Below are 18,140 nucleotides of genomic sequence, written 5' to 3'. Positions count from 1 at the left end.
GTAAATCTCAAAAACACTGTTTAGTGAAAGAAGCCAGACACAAAATATTATATTCTGTGTAATTCCATTTACATATATTTCAAGAACAGGCAAACAAAATCAATGCTAATAGGGAACAATTTTCTGTAATGATGATAGTAGATTTAATAGGGATTTCTTCTTCAGGATAATATATTTGGATTACAAAGTTTCTTTTGGCCTGTTTCTGATTAAATTTTGACATTTTTTTCTCGCTTAGAGGATTTGAAACATAAAGCACTTTCTTCAGTAACTGCCTCATTTCCTATTATATTTCAATGACATCAAAATTGCTAATGAAATTATTGATTAAAAATCATTTTCAAACCAACTTTCAGCATTTAAACACTTAGTGATTATAATTTAAAGAATTTTCTGGGAAACTTAAAAGCACAAGAAATTGCTAATTATTTTTATAAGAAACCCGAGTCAGTCAACCTATTTGCCTATATGATGAGTGCACCCTATCACTCATTGCTGCATATCCACTGTTAGGATACAGATTAAAAATATCATCTACCTTGTTACCAGTTGGCTAACTCTGAAGCCCAGGCCACAGAGATGTACCCACCAACGATTATACTCACCAATGATTATTGGTTGCGGCTCACTTTTTACTCCAACCCCTGCACTCGTGCTAGCTGCAACCTCTACCCGGTATTGAATACCTGGGAACAATCCACCAATTATCACAGATCGAATGGCTGCATCCACAGTTTTGTTGATATGGAAACGTGTTTCATTCCCCAGGCACCAGATCTATAGAAATGTAAATGAATAACAAAAGAATATAAAATTATCCTTTCTGTTAAATTGATGACATATTTTTTCAGTAGTGACCAATCTATTCTCTCGGCTTATAGAAGTATTTGTAAATGACATTTTCTAAAGCCTAATTTTTGCAGTTTATTTATCTATGTGTATGTGTGTGTGTGTATGTGTACGTATTAAAGGAAGACTATTAAGGGAAGCTAAAACTATGCCATGTTCCTTTATATCTTACAATCAACACTGAATGCTTACAACGCAGTGATTCCCTTAACACTTCTGGAAAGTGGTCCTTGGTTGCAAACAGTATTTGGGTATGGATTAAAACACATAAACTTCTCTGCTTAATTTATTTATCAAGGTTTATTATGCATATAATCTATTAAAATATGGTGATTATTAGTTGTAATATCCAAGTGATATGGTGCACATCTAAGTAATTTATATTTTATTTAAGAAAATATTAACTTACCCAGAAGTAGTTAACAAGATTAATTGACCTAAGTTATAAGTATTGACTGAGAAGAAATTAAAGCCAATATTTACACTGACAGTAATAAATCTCAATATTGATCAAAACATATGTACATATACACAGACACATGCATGAGAACAAACTGGTGGAAAGTCTTTAAAGACTGATGTGAAAGAACCCAGGCTTTTACTGCAAGTAAGAATCACATTTTAAGGCATACTTTGTCCTGAGATATGGAGATTTGTTACTGTCAAATGCATTATAAAAAGAATCCTACTGTGTACACATATTTGTATTCATAGTCTACAGTATTTTATAATCTACATGGAGATACGTAAGTGGGAACACACATGGTTTGTTTCTGAAACAGGTAAATTCCTGAAACATTTTATTTAAAGTAATTCCTGTGAATTGTATATTTCTTTTATTTACACAATGATATCTATGTTACTAATGTAGGAATATTTAGGCCTAACCAAAATATATACTTTGTTAGCAAAATAAGGCACTCTCATATGAGTGAGAAGGCTTACAACTTATGACAAAAATTACCATGTTATAATCAAAATCGGTATTTCAGTATATGGAAGTTTAGGAAATTTAGTTCCAAATGATACAAAAGTAAAATCCTAACCTCATTAAAACACACACACACACACCAGAATAGATTGTTCTTTGCTATTAAAACAACGTGCCCTAATCCTTGTAAAATTTATACATACACATATATAATATTTATGTGTAATTATGATACTGTAAAACACTTATTCTTATATTTCTTACAAATGTTTCTTTATAAAGTGATAGGAATAATTTTAGAGTAAGTGCTTGTACACATGGTTTCAGTAAGTTAATCATTCATTAATTTAAGAAAATTCTATTTTGAATTTTGTTTTTTCTTAGAAATAACATAATTCAATCTGCAATGTTTTCAGTGCAATATTCAGCTTCATTTTACATACCAACTCTAAACTTTCAGGATGAGATGGGGCATTTAGCTTCTATTCTAATAGATCTATCTAGCATGTTAATTGTTAGAATTCCATATACATTTATTAATAGCAAAATCATGGTTTTGAATTTTTATAAGGTTTAATGAGGCGTTTTACTATCATATGTGGTCTAATCACATCACAGCTAATCAAAATCTTATTTCTCAAAGTTAGACATCTTCTGTCTCTTAAACATCAAACGATGGCAGGAAAACAATGGATCTATAGCTTCTAAACAGCAACAAAATGATCATTTGAAAAATGAGATAATAAACTATTTTTTATAAGTTTTTTCATAATTTGGTTTTATAATGGCTCCCCTTTTTCAAGTGAAATATTTTACAAAACCTCAATAAGTTGACCAAAGCAGGACTTAAGAGTGAGAGTTGGTGCTGCCCACCCTCCTATCCCCACCCCTACTCTCTAAACCTTGGAAGCATCTTTTTATGAGACCACAGTTTAAAAACATCCCTGCTAAGGCCCATTACACAGAAATTTAATAACAATGATACAGGATGTTTCTGGAATGAAGGCTTCACTACCTACTCTGTACCCAATCTCTCTAAATCTCTGAGATTCTGGAATCACACTCTACAAAAACCCCAACAAAACAAAACAAAAACAAAACCACTCCACTGTTCGGGTTTACTTGTCCAAGTGAGTTTTTGTTATCTGTGTCTTGGAGTTAGGTTCCAATCCCCTATGTATTTGTTTCTTTACTTGTAACACAAAGATAGAAAAATTACTCTACACTCAGACTCAAGAAGAGGGCTTCTGGAGATGAGCTTCATGCATGTGACACTGAGACTTCTCTGGGAAGCTTTTCTGTGAGCCTTGCTTCTTCACCCAGGCCCTACCTTGTATTCTTGGATGATTCCATTCTGATGATCCGGAGGAGGAGGATCCCAGGAAACACTAATACTTGTGCTATTGTGGCTTCCAACTGTTAACACAGTGACAGATTGTGGAGGGGCACTTGGGGCTACAGAGGAAGCAATCAAGATAAACACGAACTGTAAGTCTTGATGTGCATTAACTGCTTATAGAATATGAATATAAAGACAAGAAGCAAGAGGTCTGGTTTCCAGTAGTTCCGAATTTGCATGTATTGTTCAACAGTGACAGTTTTTTTTTTAAATGTCCTTTAAATATAATGGATAGATTTAAAGCAAACACAACAGCTGTGCTAATATGTGCTCGATAATAAATTTAACAGCTAACATTCTAATGAGTGCTTTCTGTATGTCTAGCACTGAGTTAAGCGTCATATTTAATGATGACACTAACCTCAAGAAGTAAAAACAACTCTTATCTCAGTTTTACAGAAAAGGAAACAGAAGACAGCTGTAAGAGAGTTATCTAAGTCAAATATCAAGACAGAATCTGAACCCAGGTATGTCTGGCTCTAGAACTTTGATCCATTTGACTCCAATAGGCAGGCTCTCTTTCTGAAAAAAAAAACACTCCTATCAAAAGTATTCTGAGAGAATGTATTCCAAACTTTCATCAACCATTACCTCTGAGTGGTATCATTACTTATCTTTTTGCTTTGTTTTGTGTTTAATAAATAAAACCAGAAACACAGCAATAAATTTCACCAACACAAGGAAAAAATCTTTTTCTTTCATATTGGGAAAAATAATTGACTTATACATTGACTCATAATTTAAGATTTAAAACTAATTTTATATTGATGGGGAAGAAACTCTGAAGTTATAAATGAAAATAGTTCATGTTGGGTCGAGTGTGAAATGGATAGATTTTAATTTCCTACAGTTCCCATCCTTTATGGTTTCTCCTATAACTAATTATAATCACACTGAGAAAAGATGAGTGAGAAAAAACTTCTGATTTTAGACTGTGGCATCTGCTCTCCAGTCTCTCTGAGAGCTGAAAAATACCAATTTTACAGGAAAATTTATCAATTTTCCTTAAATCTTTGAGTAAGAAAAACAAAATGAAATAACAGTTGAAACACAATTCAAAGAATTTTGTGGTGCTAAAGGATTTTTATGTAAAAGGATCAATGCTTTCATAACTCTATAGAGTTTAGCCCTTGGAACATATGTACAATTGAATGGTAAAAAATATGTTAAAAGCCTATCAATTAAGTCTCGCATGTTTCATAAATTTGTCACTGAGGTATGCCCACATGTGCACTGAGATATAGGATATATACAGACACGTTAGCACAATATTGTTCTGTATTATTCCTCTATCTGATAATATTGCTACAAAATATGGCACGAAGACATAAATCTAACCACCTGTTCACCAGTTTTGTAGTTATTAAGTAGATTACATTGAAAAATAACATTTGAAATCAGGTTTCCCATTTGCCTTGCTGCTGGCTTGGAGAGAATACCATGCCTGCTTCCTGACAGGTCAATTATTCCAGTGTTCAGCTTCTACCAATGTGAAGGAACCCGAACCACTGCTCATCATTCCCACACACAGCCCAGCTGAGCTCCATTTGTTACCTTCAGAAGGCCACATACACTGTAAAGGAACGCATACCAAATGGTGAGAGATGTCTAATCCAGAGGAAAAGTTTAACTGCAATGAAATTCATTTTTGGAAGTGTGCTTCAAATGTAGCATTCTATATTAAATTCACCCACTCCACTCATTAGTACGACAGATTTTCAACATAATGTAGAATTTAATGGTGGATGAAGATATTATTATTAATTTTTAGTAATTTTTTTCTTTACATATCCTAAAAGTTGATTAATGTCTTTAAAGATATGTACTTCTGTTCATGTCAGTGTATCACTGCATAAACCAGTGTGGACAGAACATTCTCACTGTGATGCTGATTATAAGATATGTGCAACTTAAAAGCTCTTTTGTCAAACACAGACATCTATGGTACATAGGTAACTTATACACATTTTCTTAAGATTGCTCTCATGTTGATTTATGAAATATGGCTTTTTGCCAGGAGCTGTGTAAATAAAATTAGTCAAAAAGCAGAAAATGGGGGTGGGGGTTTATTACATCTGGCATCTGACTTTTTGTACTTTGATAATACCATTTATTATAAGCCTCTAGTTTAGTGAAGGAGACACTAGTACAGGGACTGGTTCAAATCTACATTAATTTCATGTCCATCACTAGTTAACTTTAAAGTATCTGTGTGCAAGAAAGTTTCCAAATGGGGGAGGGGGAGAAAATGTCACTAGTAAGAATCCTATTGCAAAGGTGCAAGTGGCCTTCTGATTAGAAATTATGAGTCAGACTGGCAGAGCCCACGGGGAAGGAGGCTTATAAAAGAAAATGTTACGTTTTACTACATCGAAAACAGGAAAGTGACAATGAACAGCCTGCATTCTTGAGTTTCCAGTAACCTGTCCTTATTTAATGAAGCCAAATGAACTCAATCCATGTTAAGAAAAAAAATATGGGAAAATATTGTAATCAAATTCCAGTGTACTGGTAAAATTTGGAACAAACGTTTACTTAAGAAAAAGATTCCATTACTCGAATATCATTTTTATTAAAAGTTCTCAGACTCTATGAGATTCTCGGAATAAAAAGAGAAAATGCCACTTCCTGAATTCACTTTTTATACTCTCTCTTGCTATTCCTCTAAGGTAGATGATAAACTAGAACTTCAACAGAAATTGTCTTGGGACACCTGGGTGGCTCAGTAGGTTAAGCGGCTGCCTGCAGCTTGGATCATGATCCCAGGGTCCTGGGATCGAGTCCTGCATTGGGCTCTTTGCTCAGCGGGGAGCCTGCTTCTCCCTCTGCCTGCCACTTCCCCTGGTTGTGCTCACTCTCTCTTCTCTCTCTGATTAAAAAGAAAAATAAAATTAAAAAAAGAAAAATAAATTGCCTTCATTATGGTTTAAGTTGGCTTTTGTTAGAAATCTGAATACTGACCTTCTTCAGTAGTACGAACTATTTTAGATTCACTGTCCATTCCTTGGAACTCATTAAAATATGGTCGAACTTTAATTTCATAAGTCACCCCCTTTTTCAGGTTGACTAAGACAGCACTTCGCTCAGTTGGGACTTTGGCATCTAAATTCTGCCATGTTGATGTAGCCTGCAGGCCTGAAGTCTGACGATACATCACTCGGTAGCCTTGAATAAACTGGGGTTGGCGATCAACCTGAAAAACACAGCAAAAAGACTTTTGAAACCAAATGGAAATATTTTAGACATGACAATGAAACCACCCATCCTCATTTCTCTTGTCCCTATTTCAGTCTTCGTCATTATCATCTGTGTGATGCCATTGCTTTGTAATTCATCTCCCTGCTTCTAATTTCCAATTCCATTTCTGAGTTCACATTATGATTTCCAAAATGAAGAGTGGGACAACTCTCTATCCTGCTTAAAATACTCCATAGTATCTAAGATGCTTACTTAATTCAAATTCCTTGAAATAGCACAAAGGCCTGACAGGCCTAGACCTGCCAATTTGTCTAGCTTCATTTCTCATCATCCTTCTCCTATATTCAACAGTTCCTATTTTTATGGTTGGATATGTAATGTGCTATTGCTCAGGAATTTCCATTCTTATCTTTTGTCCATTCATTAATACCTTCACTCACTCCAATCATTTTTTGAGTTCCTACTAATCAAGTTACCGGTCAAGTTACATTCATAACTAATATCCATAAACAAATGTTATGAATGACATGGACAAGGAGCTAAGGAAGACTGGAGGGGAGAGGAAGTTGACAGAATCAGGAAGGGGAGAAAGCATTTCCCTGAAAAAGAACAAGTGCTGAGATCTGCAAGGAAAGTAGGGTTATTTATTCCAGAGGAAGAAGTGTAGAAAACAGCCCATATAAAATTCATATGCCTGGAGGAAGTGTATGGGAAGATGAGGAGTTGTGAAGTTAGAGCACCTATCTTAAAGGCATTTGAAAAGCTTATACCCACCAGCAAATATTAAAAAAAAGACTTATTAATTTATCAGTTTCTGGCTCCTTCCAGAGTCCCACTACTGGCACAATTTCACGACTTTCTTGATCCTTTCATTCACTTAAAGGTACAGAAGATAAGCAGCTGCTTTTAATGAAAATCAGATTTTGAATCTGAACACTCATATCAGATAAAAATGTGAAAATGCTGTTTGTTCATTCATAATAATTACATGAAAAGTGAATATATAAAAAATGCAAGCTAAAAATAAAACATGTCCTTACACATTTATTGAACAGTCTCTATTGGAGTTTTACCATTGTTTCATTTTCAGGGAGAAAAGGATTTTTAACTTTAAAAAATTTTTAAATGTCTTGCCCTTTTCCTAGAATTGCTTGATTTAAACAGTAACTATCACAGAAACTTCAATTAATTTTCCATATATTGTAGCTTAGTAGCCATATTCTAAGAAGCCTTTAACTTGACAAATTTCACTTTCAAATACAGTGTAAAATTTAATGGAGAAGAGATGGAAAAACCTCATTTCAGGAAGGTTGGGGAGAGAAGAAATAGAGGAGATGATGAAAATGGTTATTTCAACTTTTTAAAAATTCCTTATCCAACTGTTAACACACTATGAATAAAAGGTATTATCTCATGTATTGACTTCTTTTTTAAGATTGATTTATTTATTTTAGAGAGAGAGAGAGAGAGAGCGAGCACTCATACATGACTGGGGGCAGGGCCAGAGGAAGAAGAAGAAAGAAACCCCAAGCAGACTCTGCGGTGAGCACAGAGCCCCACTCGGGGCTTGATCCCACGACCCTGAGATCAAGATCGGAGCTGAAATCAAGAGCCGGACGCTCATCTGACTGAGCCACCCAGGCACCCCAGTCCCACATATTAACCTCTAACATTTATTCTTTAGTTGCAGCATTTTAAAATTATTTTTGAGTGGGAGCAGGAAACTTAAAAAACCCAGAACCTCAATCAAAAGACAGTGGAACAAAGGGACATTTTTCTATATTTAGAATGTCCAAGCTAGAGGTCCATGAAGCCGGTGGGCCTGAGCATATGTGTTTCTATGTATAGCTCATTCCAGCTTCGCAGATGAGTCTTAACAACTAAGAATTCCTTCATCCACCTGACAGCATTCTCACCCTCAAAGATTCCCTGGAATTAGTGCTACACTTGTATGAGGTTCTGTCGAGAAAGTTCGCCCAGCTCTGATGACAAAGCTCATGATCTTTGAATTCTCATCCATGCTACCAGCTTGTGTTTGTACCAACAGACGTAGTTTTTCAAATGCCATTGTTCTGACATTACAAAGCAAGGCAACTCAAAAGCAAAAATTAAATTTATGAGAGCCAAAGAGAGATGCCTTTAATCAAAACTGTCAATGTTCAAAAATTCCTTGCAGCATATGTTAAAACAACATTGAGCTGGCATTTTATAAACTTCTCTGCATTCGCTTTAAGTGAATTTATATACTGAAAGAAAGACATAACTCACAATAATAGCTTGTTAATACTGAAAGAAGCAAGCTGTGTTTTTAAGAAGAACATTAAGCAGCTGTTTCCAGATGAAGAGAGTCTGTAAATCAGGGTAAATTGGTTTTATCCATGTTTGGTTTTCATTAATTAAGTGTTTTAGGGACTTTATGAAGCTAATGTTTACTACACAACATTGCCTTGCTCACTTCATTGTACATTGCTTTCAACCAGTATATTCTAATGGCCTACTTAATAACCAAATAGTTTAACTTGATTTTGTGCAGTTGCAATACATTCTTTTTCAGAAGAAAATTTGTTGTTACAGGTGGAAGCAAAAATGAAAATGCTGAACATTACCTTTAAAAAAATAGGTGGGATTTTTATTGGATATGTGTTCCACACCACTTACTTGTAGAGCACATTTTGACAGGTGGTCATTTTCAAGTTAAACCATATGCTTGTTACTAGTTTTATTAACATTCTGTTTATAAGAAGGAGGATTTTCTTTAGTGTTGATTATAATCAGAGTCTGGCCACAAATCCAGGGGTTTGCAGAATTTTAAAAAATTTGTATTTTCTGAAGTATGAATAAAAAAAACGTTATCTTAAGGACAAAAAGTAAATGAAGCAAGTTTCCATTGTCCAGTCATAAGGTCCCAACTGAGTTATAGCTCAGCCTTTTAAATTTTCTGAGCCTCAGTTTTCTTAATTCACTCAATAATATTCATATTACAAGGGCCTGGATACAATTAAGTGACTATTATAAGTTAAAGAACTTTGCAAGTTTCAGGGATGCACAATGATAAAGCATCATTGTTAAATAAAGGATAGACTTTAAAAAAGGGGTCCATATGTGACCCGAGGGTCGTGCATTAAAATGTGCAGTACTGTTCCATTAAAACCACATTCTATTAAAATGTGTAAGTGCTTACCACCATCTTTTCTATTTAAAAAAAATCCATCTAAACTAAAAACTCAAAGTGAATTTTCTTTGTTGGGCTTAGCCTGCTAAGGACTGATCTGGATGAAGCTGAGTTCTGAAATTCTAGTTTGCCAATGTATGATGTTAAAGGGGCATAAGATCTGTGATTCTTTTTGTCCTTGAACAAAAACAATCCCCCCCCACACACTAGAATAACCATTTTTTTATTTTTAATTTTTTAAGAATAACTGCTTTTTTAAAAATAAGAGATTTATTGCTATTTTCTTTGTGAAACAGTCATTTCTTACCATTTTTGCCTACCCTTGTTATGAGCAGTCACTTTTAGAAAGCAGCCCTGGCTAACTATTGTTACTTCAAGATTAGCCTTGGTAAACCACCTCAGCTGGCCCAAGTCTAACTACATAGGTCGGAGAATATATTTTTCTCCTCCAATAACACATCTGTAACTCAAATATTAACAATGTAATACTTTAAAGAACATACACATTTAGCAAGTTGAAAATATGGCATGGAAATAAAACATTTGGTTATAATTTCTTTGGCAACTGACCACACCCCTAGTCCGACTTTATTTCACTAAATTGACCTCTCAAACACATACTTAATTTCATGTGTAGCTACAAATTCATGGGGAACAATACCCTGTGATATAATTGAACACTTTCTTTTTTAAAACAAAATTACGAATGTATAAAAACAACTGAGTTGATCATTCAACAGACTGTTATTGAAAGGGTATTTTATACTAGAGGCTGTGCTCAGAAAACAAAAATGAAAAACATGGACTCCAGACTCACAGAACTCCAGCTCACGAGAGAGAGAGATATGCAAACTAGTAATGACAAGCTTCGTGAGATACAGAGATGAATATGACAAGGTTCCTCTGCTGGAAGAACTCCCAGACTACAGACCTGCAATTTTGATCTAATTTGATTTATTCTTTTAAACTCAGTGACTTTTAAAGTGATTAACTTCACAAACATAATGACTTTGATTCTTACCCAAATAATTTCTACACTTAGAAGCAGCTTAAAAGAGGCCCCTTCAAAACTCCCAACAGAGCAGAGAAGACTTTTCAATTGAGAGTGAGGAAAAATCTGCTATTAAAAATACAATTATTTCCTTGGCTTTGCTAGTTTTATATTTGGTCAAAGTTACAGAGAGAGATGGAAGAGACAAGGCAGATAATACCCCTACTGTGCCAATGGAAAAATGATGATGTCATTTTGTAGGCGCCCTCCATGGGAACAGAATAGAAATTATTATATGCAGAAAACAGAATAAACCTATGCAAAATAATGTTAAAAACAGAATCAGAAACAATGTAATCTTAAATAATTACTCTTAAAATATTATAAACTTAGTCTTATTTATATTGAAGTATTATCCAATTTTGTACTCCTAGGTCAAAATTTTGATCACGTGGTCTGGTTTAAGAAGTAACAAAATGCCCCATCTGGGAACCTATGCCAAAATTCCACCATTAAAAAATATTCCTTTCAAATAAATATTTGTCTATAGTTTAAGTAAAAAAAACATAAAATGCAGATTTAAAGTAAGTAAGTTCTAATCCTGTCTTTACCTCTTAAGTAGGTGTGGGATATTGGGAACATCATTCAACTTGAATACATTGGCTTCCTTTTATAAAATTATAGAATTAAACTAAACAGCCTTAAATGTTATTTTAGGTTTTCCTGTTCTAATATAATAATGCCTTTATATTTCTCCAAATAGATGAAAATGAGTGGTGATGCCTTTTCTGGTGCCTGAGGATAAAGTTAATCACTTCTTCTTTGATTGAAATCTCTCTATAGGGTACATATCTGTCTGTTACGGCTCTTATCCCTGAATACTGTCCCTTATCCCTGAAGAATATTGAGAATTTCCATGTTCCTCTCAAGTAGATTTGTGTCTCTTTATATCGTTCTCCACCACCTCTAGAACAAAACTGGTCCATGAAAATGCTTGTTGAATTGGATTTGTTCAATGGATTTATGATTGAGAGGACACTGGAATAATTCCCTTTCATTGTATTTTTATATTTCAAATATAATTAATTAAGAACTGGTGAAAAATAACCAGTTTTCCCTTCTCAACTTCCTTTGTCGAAGGAGTTGATAAATGGTTATTTCCCAAAAGAAACTTGGACTCTAGGGATGCCTGGGTGGCTCAATCCATTAAGCATCTGCTTTCGGCTCAGGTCATGATCCCAGGATTCTGGGATCAAGTCCCACATCGGGCTCCTTGTTCAGCAGGGAGCCTGCTTCTCATTCTGCCTGCCGTTCCCCCCTGCTTGTGTGTGCTCTCTCTCTCTTTGATAAATAAAGAAATAAAATCTTAAAAAAAAAAAAAGAAACTTGGAATCTAAAAGCAGAAGGTGAGAATCAAATTTCTTACCTAGTTGTTCTACTATAACAAAACACCAATAATAACAATAAGGACATAATTATATATACTTTCCAATTAATATCATAATTAAAGTAAAAGATTTCCTAGGTATACTTAACTCAAATGTCCATTACTTATACAATGTACAAGATCTATGACATACACAGAGGGCTTAACGAAGGATTTTTAGAGGTTATAGTAGAGAAATCTTAGATATAAATGAGAAGTTGGCACTGGTTATACTATGCATGGGGAAGAACATTACCTGGCTCTTCTCAAAACACAGACATATAGACAAAAACACATAGACCCAAGTGTTAGTATCCTCTAATGTGGCTATTTTTATGCTATTTATTTTCACTGCAGTGGCTATCAAGTGATCAAAACATTTTGCATTTTGATATAACAGTGGGCAGGTTGACATTTAATAATGCCTGGAATTGAATAGTCTCAGTGTATATTAAAATACCAATTTATTTCTTAAAATCCATTAGTTTTTTACTATGTAAGTCAAATTATTAAAATTATATTCATGTTTTGGTGTTATTACATGAGATACAGGTAAAGGAATGTACAGATGATTTATTTAAATTCAGAAGAAAACTTGGTCAAATTAAAATTTTTTGTGCTTCAAATGACATCATTAAGAAAGTAAAAACCAAGGCACCTCGGTGGCTCAGTCAGTTAAGCATCTGCCTTCGACTCAGGTCATGATCTCAGGGTCCTGGGATTGAGTCTCACATTGGGCTCCCTGCTCAGCGGGGAGGCTGCTTCTCCCTCTCCCTCACCCCCCCACCGTATGTGCACTCTCTTGCTCTCTCTCAAACAAATCTTTAAAAAAAAAAAGAAAGTAAAAACCAACTCACAGACTGAGAGAATGTATTTACAAATCATATATCTGATAAGGAGTTTGTATCCATTTTATAAAAAACACAAGTCTATAATAAGGACAAACAACCTAACTTAAAAATGAGCAAAGAATTTGAATAGACATTTCTCTGAAGAAAATATACAAATGCTCAAGCATATGAAAAGATGGAAAATATCATTAGTCATTAAAGAAATGCAAATAAAAACCACAAGGATATACCACTCCACACCCACTAGAATGGTTAGAGTAAAAAAGACAGAAAATAACAATTGTTGAGGAGGATGTGAGAGAATCTGGCAACGGTGTGGAAGAGGCCGGAAGTTTCAAATATTCCTGGTGGAAACAAAATGGTAGAATCACTTGGTAAAACATTTTGGCAGTTTATCCAAATGTTAGAGAGTTATCATTTTACTCAGCAATTCCTAGGTAGATACCAAGAAAAATGAAAACATATGTCAACTTGTTCGCAAATGTTCATGGCTCCCTGATTCATGTTAGCTGAAACTGGAAACAACTGAAAAGTGCATCAGCTGATGAGAAAACAGAGGATGTGATATATCTGTATGATAGAATGCTATCCAGTAATAAAAAGGAACAAAGTACTGATAGATACTACAATATAGTTGAACCTCAAAAACATTAGATTGAGTGAAAGAAGCCAGACAAAAGACGACAAATTGCATGATTGCATTCATAGCAAAGGAATAGGCAAATCTATGACAGAAAGTAGATTAGTGGGTGCAAAGGGCTAAAGCAGGAGGAATGGAGGAAGCCCACTGCTAATGAATGCAGGGTTAAATCTTCAGATGATGAAATGTTCTAAAATCCGATTCTGACGATGATTGCACAATTCTGTAAATATACCAAAAACAGAGTTGTACATTCTAACTCTGATATGTTAATTATATCTCAATAAAGCTATTAAAAAATAAGAAGATGAAACATGCCATGGTTCTATTGCAATCGATCTATTTTTATTCTACTCTTTTATTCTATGGAATATTTTTCTTTTTTGCCATTGATTACACCTTGATTTTAAATGGTGAGGGTTTCCATTACTATTTGTTTGTGGATTCACTTTTTCCTTCTTTGGTCTGTTTTCTTAAAGGAATAAAAGAAACTGCCTTTGAAAACTTACCGTCCACGTGACTTGAACAGTGGTGGGGGTCAACACAACTGGAGTATGAAGACGGACAATGACATCTCCTAGTTCTTTCTGTACTTGTCTATGGTCCACTCCTTGTGCTGGTGGGCTGATATCTACAGAGATAATCATTCCCAATATTTAAAAGTTCCTAGTAAAATTCCAATGTATATTATACAAGCCATTACTATCAGGTCATTAGAAATAATCGCAGGGCAAAAAACTAAAACCCTTTGTGACAAAAAACATTAAGGCATATTTATATACATACCATCCCTGCTAGGACATAATTTGAGAGATGATATTTATCTTTACTAAAATAATATTAATAAAAGTGTTTGTAATCTCTCACTCCCTTCAAATACATTGTTGTGGGAGATCTATTATTTGCTTATTAAAGAATAAAGTATGTGCCACAAGACCTCTCCAGAATCATCAGTTTTCTATAGCTGTTGGCATATGGAAGGGCTTTCCTGAGTAGTTAATGGAGCTGTATCTGAAAACTGCCGTTTAAGAATTTGTTTAATCCCTTGTCCCAATTGGTAGATTGTACGTTCTTACTCCTTGACCTATTCTAGACTGGAAGCATGGGAAGGAAAGTAATCAGGGAGACTTGGGAAGTGAATTATATCACTAAAGGTTAACAAGGTGAGGGAAAGAAGGGGAAAAAGCCCCCCAAATTCACAAAAATACTTATGACTGAAGAATTTAGGATACTGAAAAAATGTTCTAAAGTAAACAATTTTGAGAACTTCAGTATCTGACAAAAAAAAAAAAAGAATTCGGCCTTTTTTTGGAAGTGATTGGGGGAAGGGAGAAGGAGAAAGAATTGCAATATTTAGAATGATATACTCTCAGCCATACATTGTTCAGCCGGCCCGGTATTCACCATCCACATAATACTAGTCTATTGTTCCATATAATGGTTCATATTCTGTGTGCCCGTTAAGAAAAAAAAAGAGAAATTATAGACTTCCGAGTTCATCAAATTGATATCAAATATTGAATTTCACACAAACTCAAATCAACTACTTTAACTGGTGCACTGCAATATTAAGTTGATTTTTTCCCTCCAACTATCTTTTAAGGAAGGAAGTCTAATTTAAAATAATTGATTTTCTTAATCCTGTTTTCTCCTATTTTCTCAGGCCACAATGCAACACTCCGGCAAAAATATTTGTGAGTGCATATCTCAGCCATAACTTAAACTGACTGCACTAGCAAACTGGGACATAAATAGGGGAGGGAGGGAAAGGATGGGAAAAATGGGTGAAGGGGGCTGAGAGCTATAGGCTTCCAGTTGTGGAATGCATAAGTCATGGAATCAAAACCACAGCATAGGGTAGAGAACAAACTGGTAGTTGCCAGAGGGGAGAGGGATATGGGTGAAATAGATGAAGAGGATTGAGTACATATACTGTGATGAGCAAAGAGTAATGTATAGAATTATTGAGTCATTATATGGTATACCTAAAATGAATATAACACTGAATGTTAATTATACTTGAATTTAAAAATAAATAAATATTTTTTTAAAGCCACAGCACAGGGAACATAGTCAATGATATTGTAATAGCATCGTACGGTAACAGATGGTAGCTACACTTGTGGTGAGCATTGCATAATGTACAGGTAAGTTGAATCACCATGTTGTATGCCTAAAGCCAATGTAATATTGTGTATCAACTATACTCAAAAAAAATCTTTGAAAAAAGAAAATAAATTTCTCAAGGACCTTAGAGTGATGTGGAAGAAGGCATAAAATACAAACTTGGCATTACCTATAGTATATAATGAAAGTGCTGTTTTTATTTAGTATTTGGAATTTATATCAATAATTTACAAATTTGATTTTAATTAAAATAGCATTATTAAAATATCTTAAATCTCTTCCATTGTTTTCCAACCCTCTGTATCGATTTGAGTAAAGCACAAACTTATCCCATGACTCAGGATATATATTTGCTGTTGTTATTTGGAAAATGTATAATGTAAGCAATAAAAAAAAATGAGTGAAAAAATTGGGACATAAATAATTGGGGACTATGGTTTGGTGATTTTTTTCCCCCCAGTTCCACTGTTTTTCATCCTTAACATAAATAGCAGAGCTATTTTACTTGATCTAGAAAAAATATATTATTAATATTATGTGAATAATATTAACCTTTGCTGACACATCTATGGTCTACTGTGATGTTTATGCTACAAGTATTTGCTGCCTTCCTAAAATAAAAGATTTCTAAATTCTATGGTACTTAATATCTTTCAAAATAAGACCTCACACAGCAAAGTGTTCTTTGAAAAGAAGTGCTTTGCAGAATGCAAAGCTGCTGAAAGTGTGGTGTCAAAAAATGATCCTGACATTCAGACACAAAACATGAGTTTTCCTATTAAATATCTGTTAAGAGAACATAAGTCTTTTGCTCTATATAGTCTCTCAGCTGGAACAAGCCAGATCACAAACAACTTTTCATTAATCTTTTTTGACCTTTTCACCGAGAAGTTATTTTATGAGTCAAGATTTAGTGACTGGCAGAGTTATTGAATGATCAAGAAGGTCTGCCGGATATAATCACACCCAAATTCTTCCCCACTCTGTTATCTCCCGCCTTCCATTACAGCTACACCACAAAAACTGTTTCTGTCTACACTGGTAAAAATGTTCTTGGTACTCTGATTTCTTGAGTTAAAGCCACATACATCTTCAAGTTCTAGAATTTAATTTACTCATTAAATTTAGACACACTAAAAGCAACTGGATCCAAGCAAGGTAAAATATAACCAGTTTCAGATCTTCAAATTCCTTGTTGTACTTTTTCTTTCTCTGGAGACAGGTTCTTCTCCCTCAGGCCCTTTATCATCATGGAAAATTAATCACATTACTGCTTAGAGAACAATAGCAAAGTGGCATTCCCTCCTCCCCTGACTGTCATCATGTCAGCAACGTTCCAAAATCACGTGGTGACTATTTCACTGGATTCCTTTAAGGTGCCCTCTCTGTTATAATAGCATGCTAGTTACTATCACTGAACTACATTGTAATTATAATAATATTTTTATGGCTGTATGGTGCTTTTCATTGCATAAAAATACTACTTTGAATTATATCTTGTTCAAAGCCTTTTACAAATAAGAAATAATTAACCCTTTCTCAAGAACCCTGTGGGAAGTCAGTTGTAACAAATAATAAAACCACAATGTCTATTTTATTAATTCCCTCCATCTACTAGTAGGAAGGGAAATTATAATGCAGCATCCTGTATTAACCCCTCGACTCCAGTGACTTCTTAATTTGAAGATGCAGGCTACCAAAGATGAGAAGGAAAATCTTCAATTTTGAAATTATAATATTCTGGATGTTTAAGTTTTTATTTAAATCCCTGTTAGTTACATACCGTGTAATGTTAGTTTCAAGTGCACAATATAGTGATTCAACAGTTCCATACACCACCTAGTGCTTATCACAGCAAGTGTGCTCCTTAATCACCAACACGGATTTCACCCATCCCCCCACCTCCTCCCCTCTGGTAACCATCAGTTTGTTCTCTCAGTTAAGAGTCTGTGTCTTGATCTCTCTCATTTCCTTTTACTCGTTTGTTTTGTTTTCTTAATTTTTTTTAATTAGTCAAAAGAATTGTATACCTCAGGAAGAAAACTTGATTTGCTCCTTTCTGAAACAAACTGCCCCTTTAAACATCTGGTTTGATAAAACAACAACAACAACAACAAAACAACAACAACAACACACACATTGTAGTTATGCTTGTCAAACTTGAGCAGAAGCATCTCCTGGAGAGCACCTTAACACAGACTGCTGGCCTGAACCCCCAGAGCTTCTGAGCTGGGGCCTGAGAGTCTGAATTTCTAACGTGGTCCTAGGTGAATGCAGATGCTGCTCCTGGGGGAACTCCACCTGGAGACCCACTGCCATATAAAAACAGAATTCTTGAACAATAGGAGTAATTTTGATATCCCTGTCTGGGCATTGTATCCATTAGAGATCACTTTTTGCTACTATATAATTAATTTCGAAGAAGGAGACAAGTTTTCGCCTTTTGAAATATAGTAAAAGCCCTAACTTAGTTGAATGACTCTTACTATGTAAATGTAACCAATTATTCTGTTTATTTATTTATGCATTTTATTTATTTATTTATTTATTATTATT

The 18,140-nt window shown here is 34.5% G+C and overlaps 1 protein-coding gene across 18 annotated transcripts in view; it reads right to left on the bottom strand.

Moving 5' to 3' along the window:
* The window catches only part of ROBO2 (roundabout guidance receptor 2), a 1,625,448-nt gene that overhangs the window by 71,560 nt on the left and 1,535,748 nt on the right, over positions 1–18,140 (bottom strand). For all 18 annotated transcript variants that reach the window (XM_078058803.1, XM_078058842.1, XM_078058774.1 and 15 more), the window contains 4 exons: positions 13,967–14,088; positions 6,141–6,372; positions 3,111–3,235; positions 606–777 (listed from right to left, as the gene is read on the bottom strand). In XM_078058803.1, coding sequence (XP_077914929.1) covers positions 606–777; positions 3,111–3,235; positions 6,141–6,372; positions 13,967–14,088 — 651 coding nt within the window. The remainder of the gene's footprint in view (positions 1–605; positions 778–3,110; positions 3,236–6,140; positions 6,373–13,966; positions 14,089–18,140) is intronic.

Source organism: Halichoerus grypus, chromosome 1 (genome assembly GCF_964656455.1).
Source record: "Halichoerus grypus chromosome 1, mHalGry1.hap1.1, whole genome shotgun sequence".
Lineage (NCBI taxonomy): Eukaryota > Metazoa > Chordata > Mammalia > Carnivora > Phocidae > Halichoerus > Halichoerus grypus.
The sequence above is the reverse complement of the archived record's forward strand: the minus strand, read 5'-3'. Positions and strand labels throughout refer to the sequence as shown.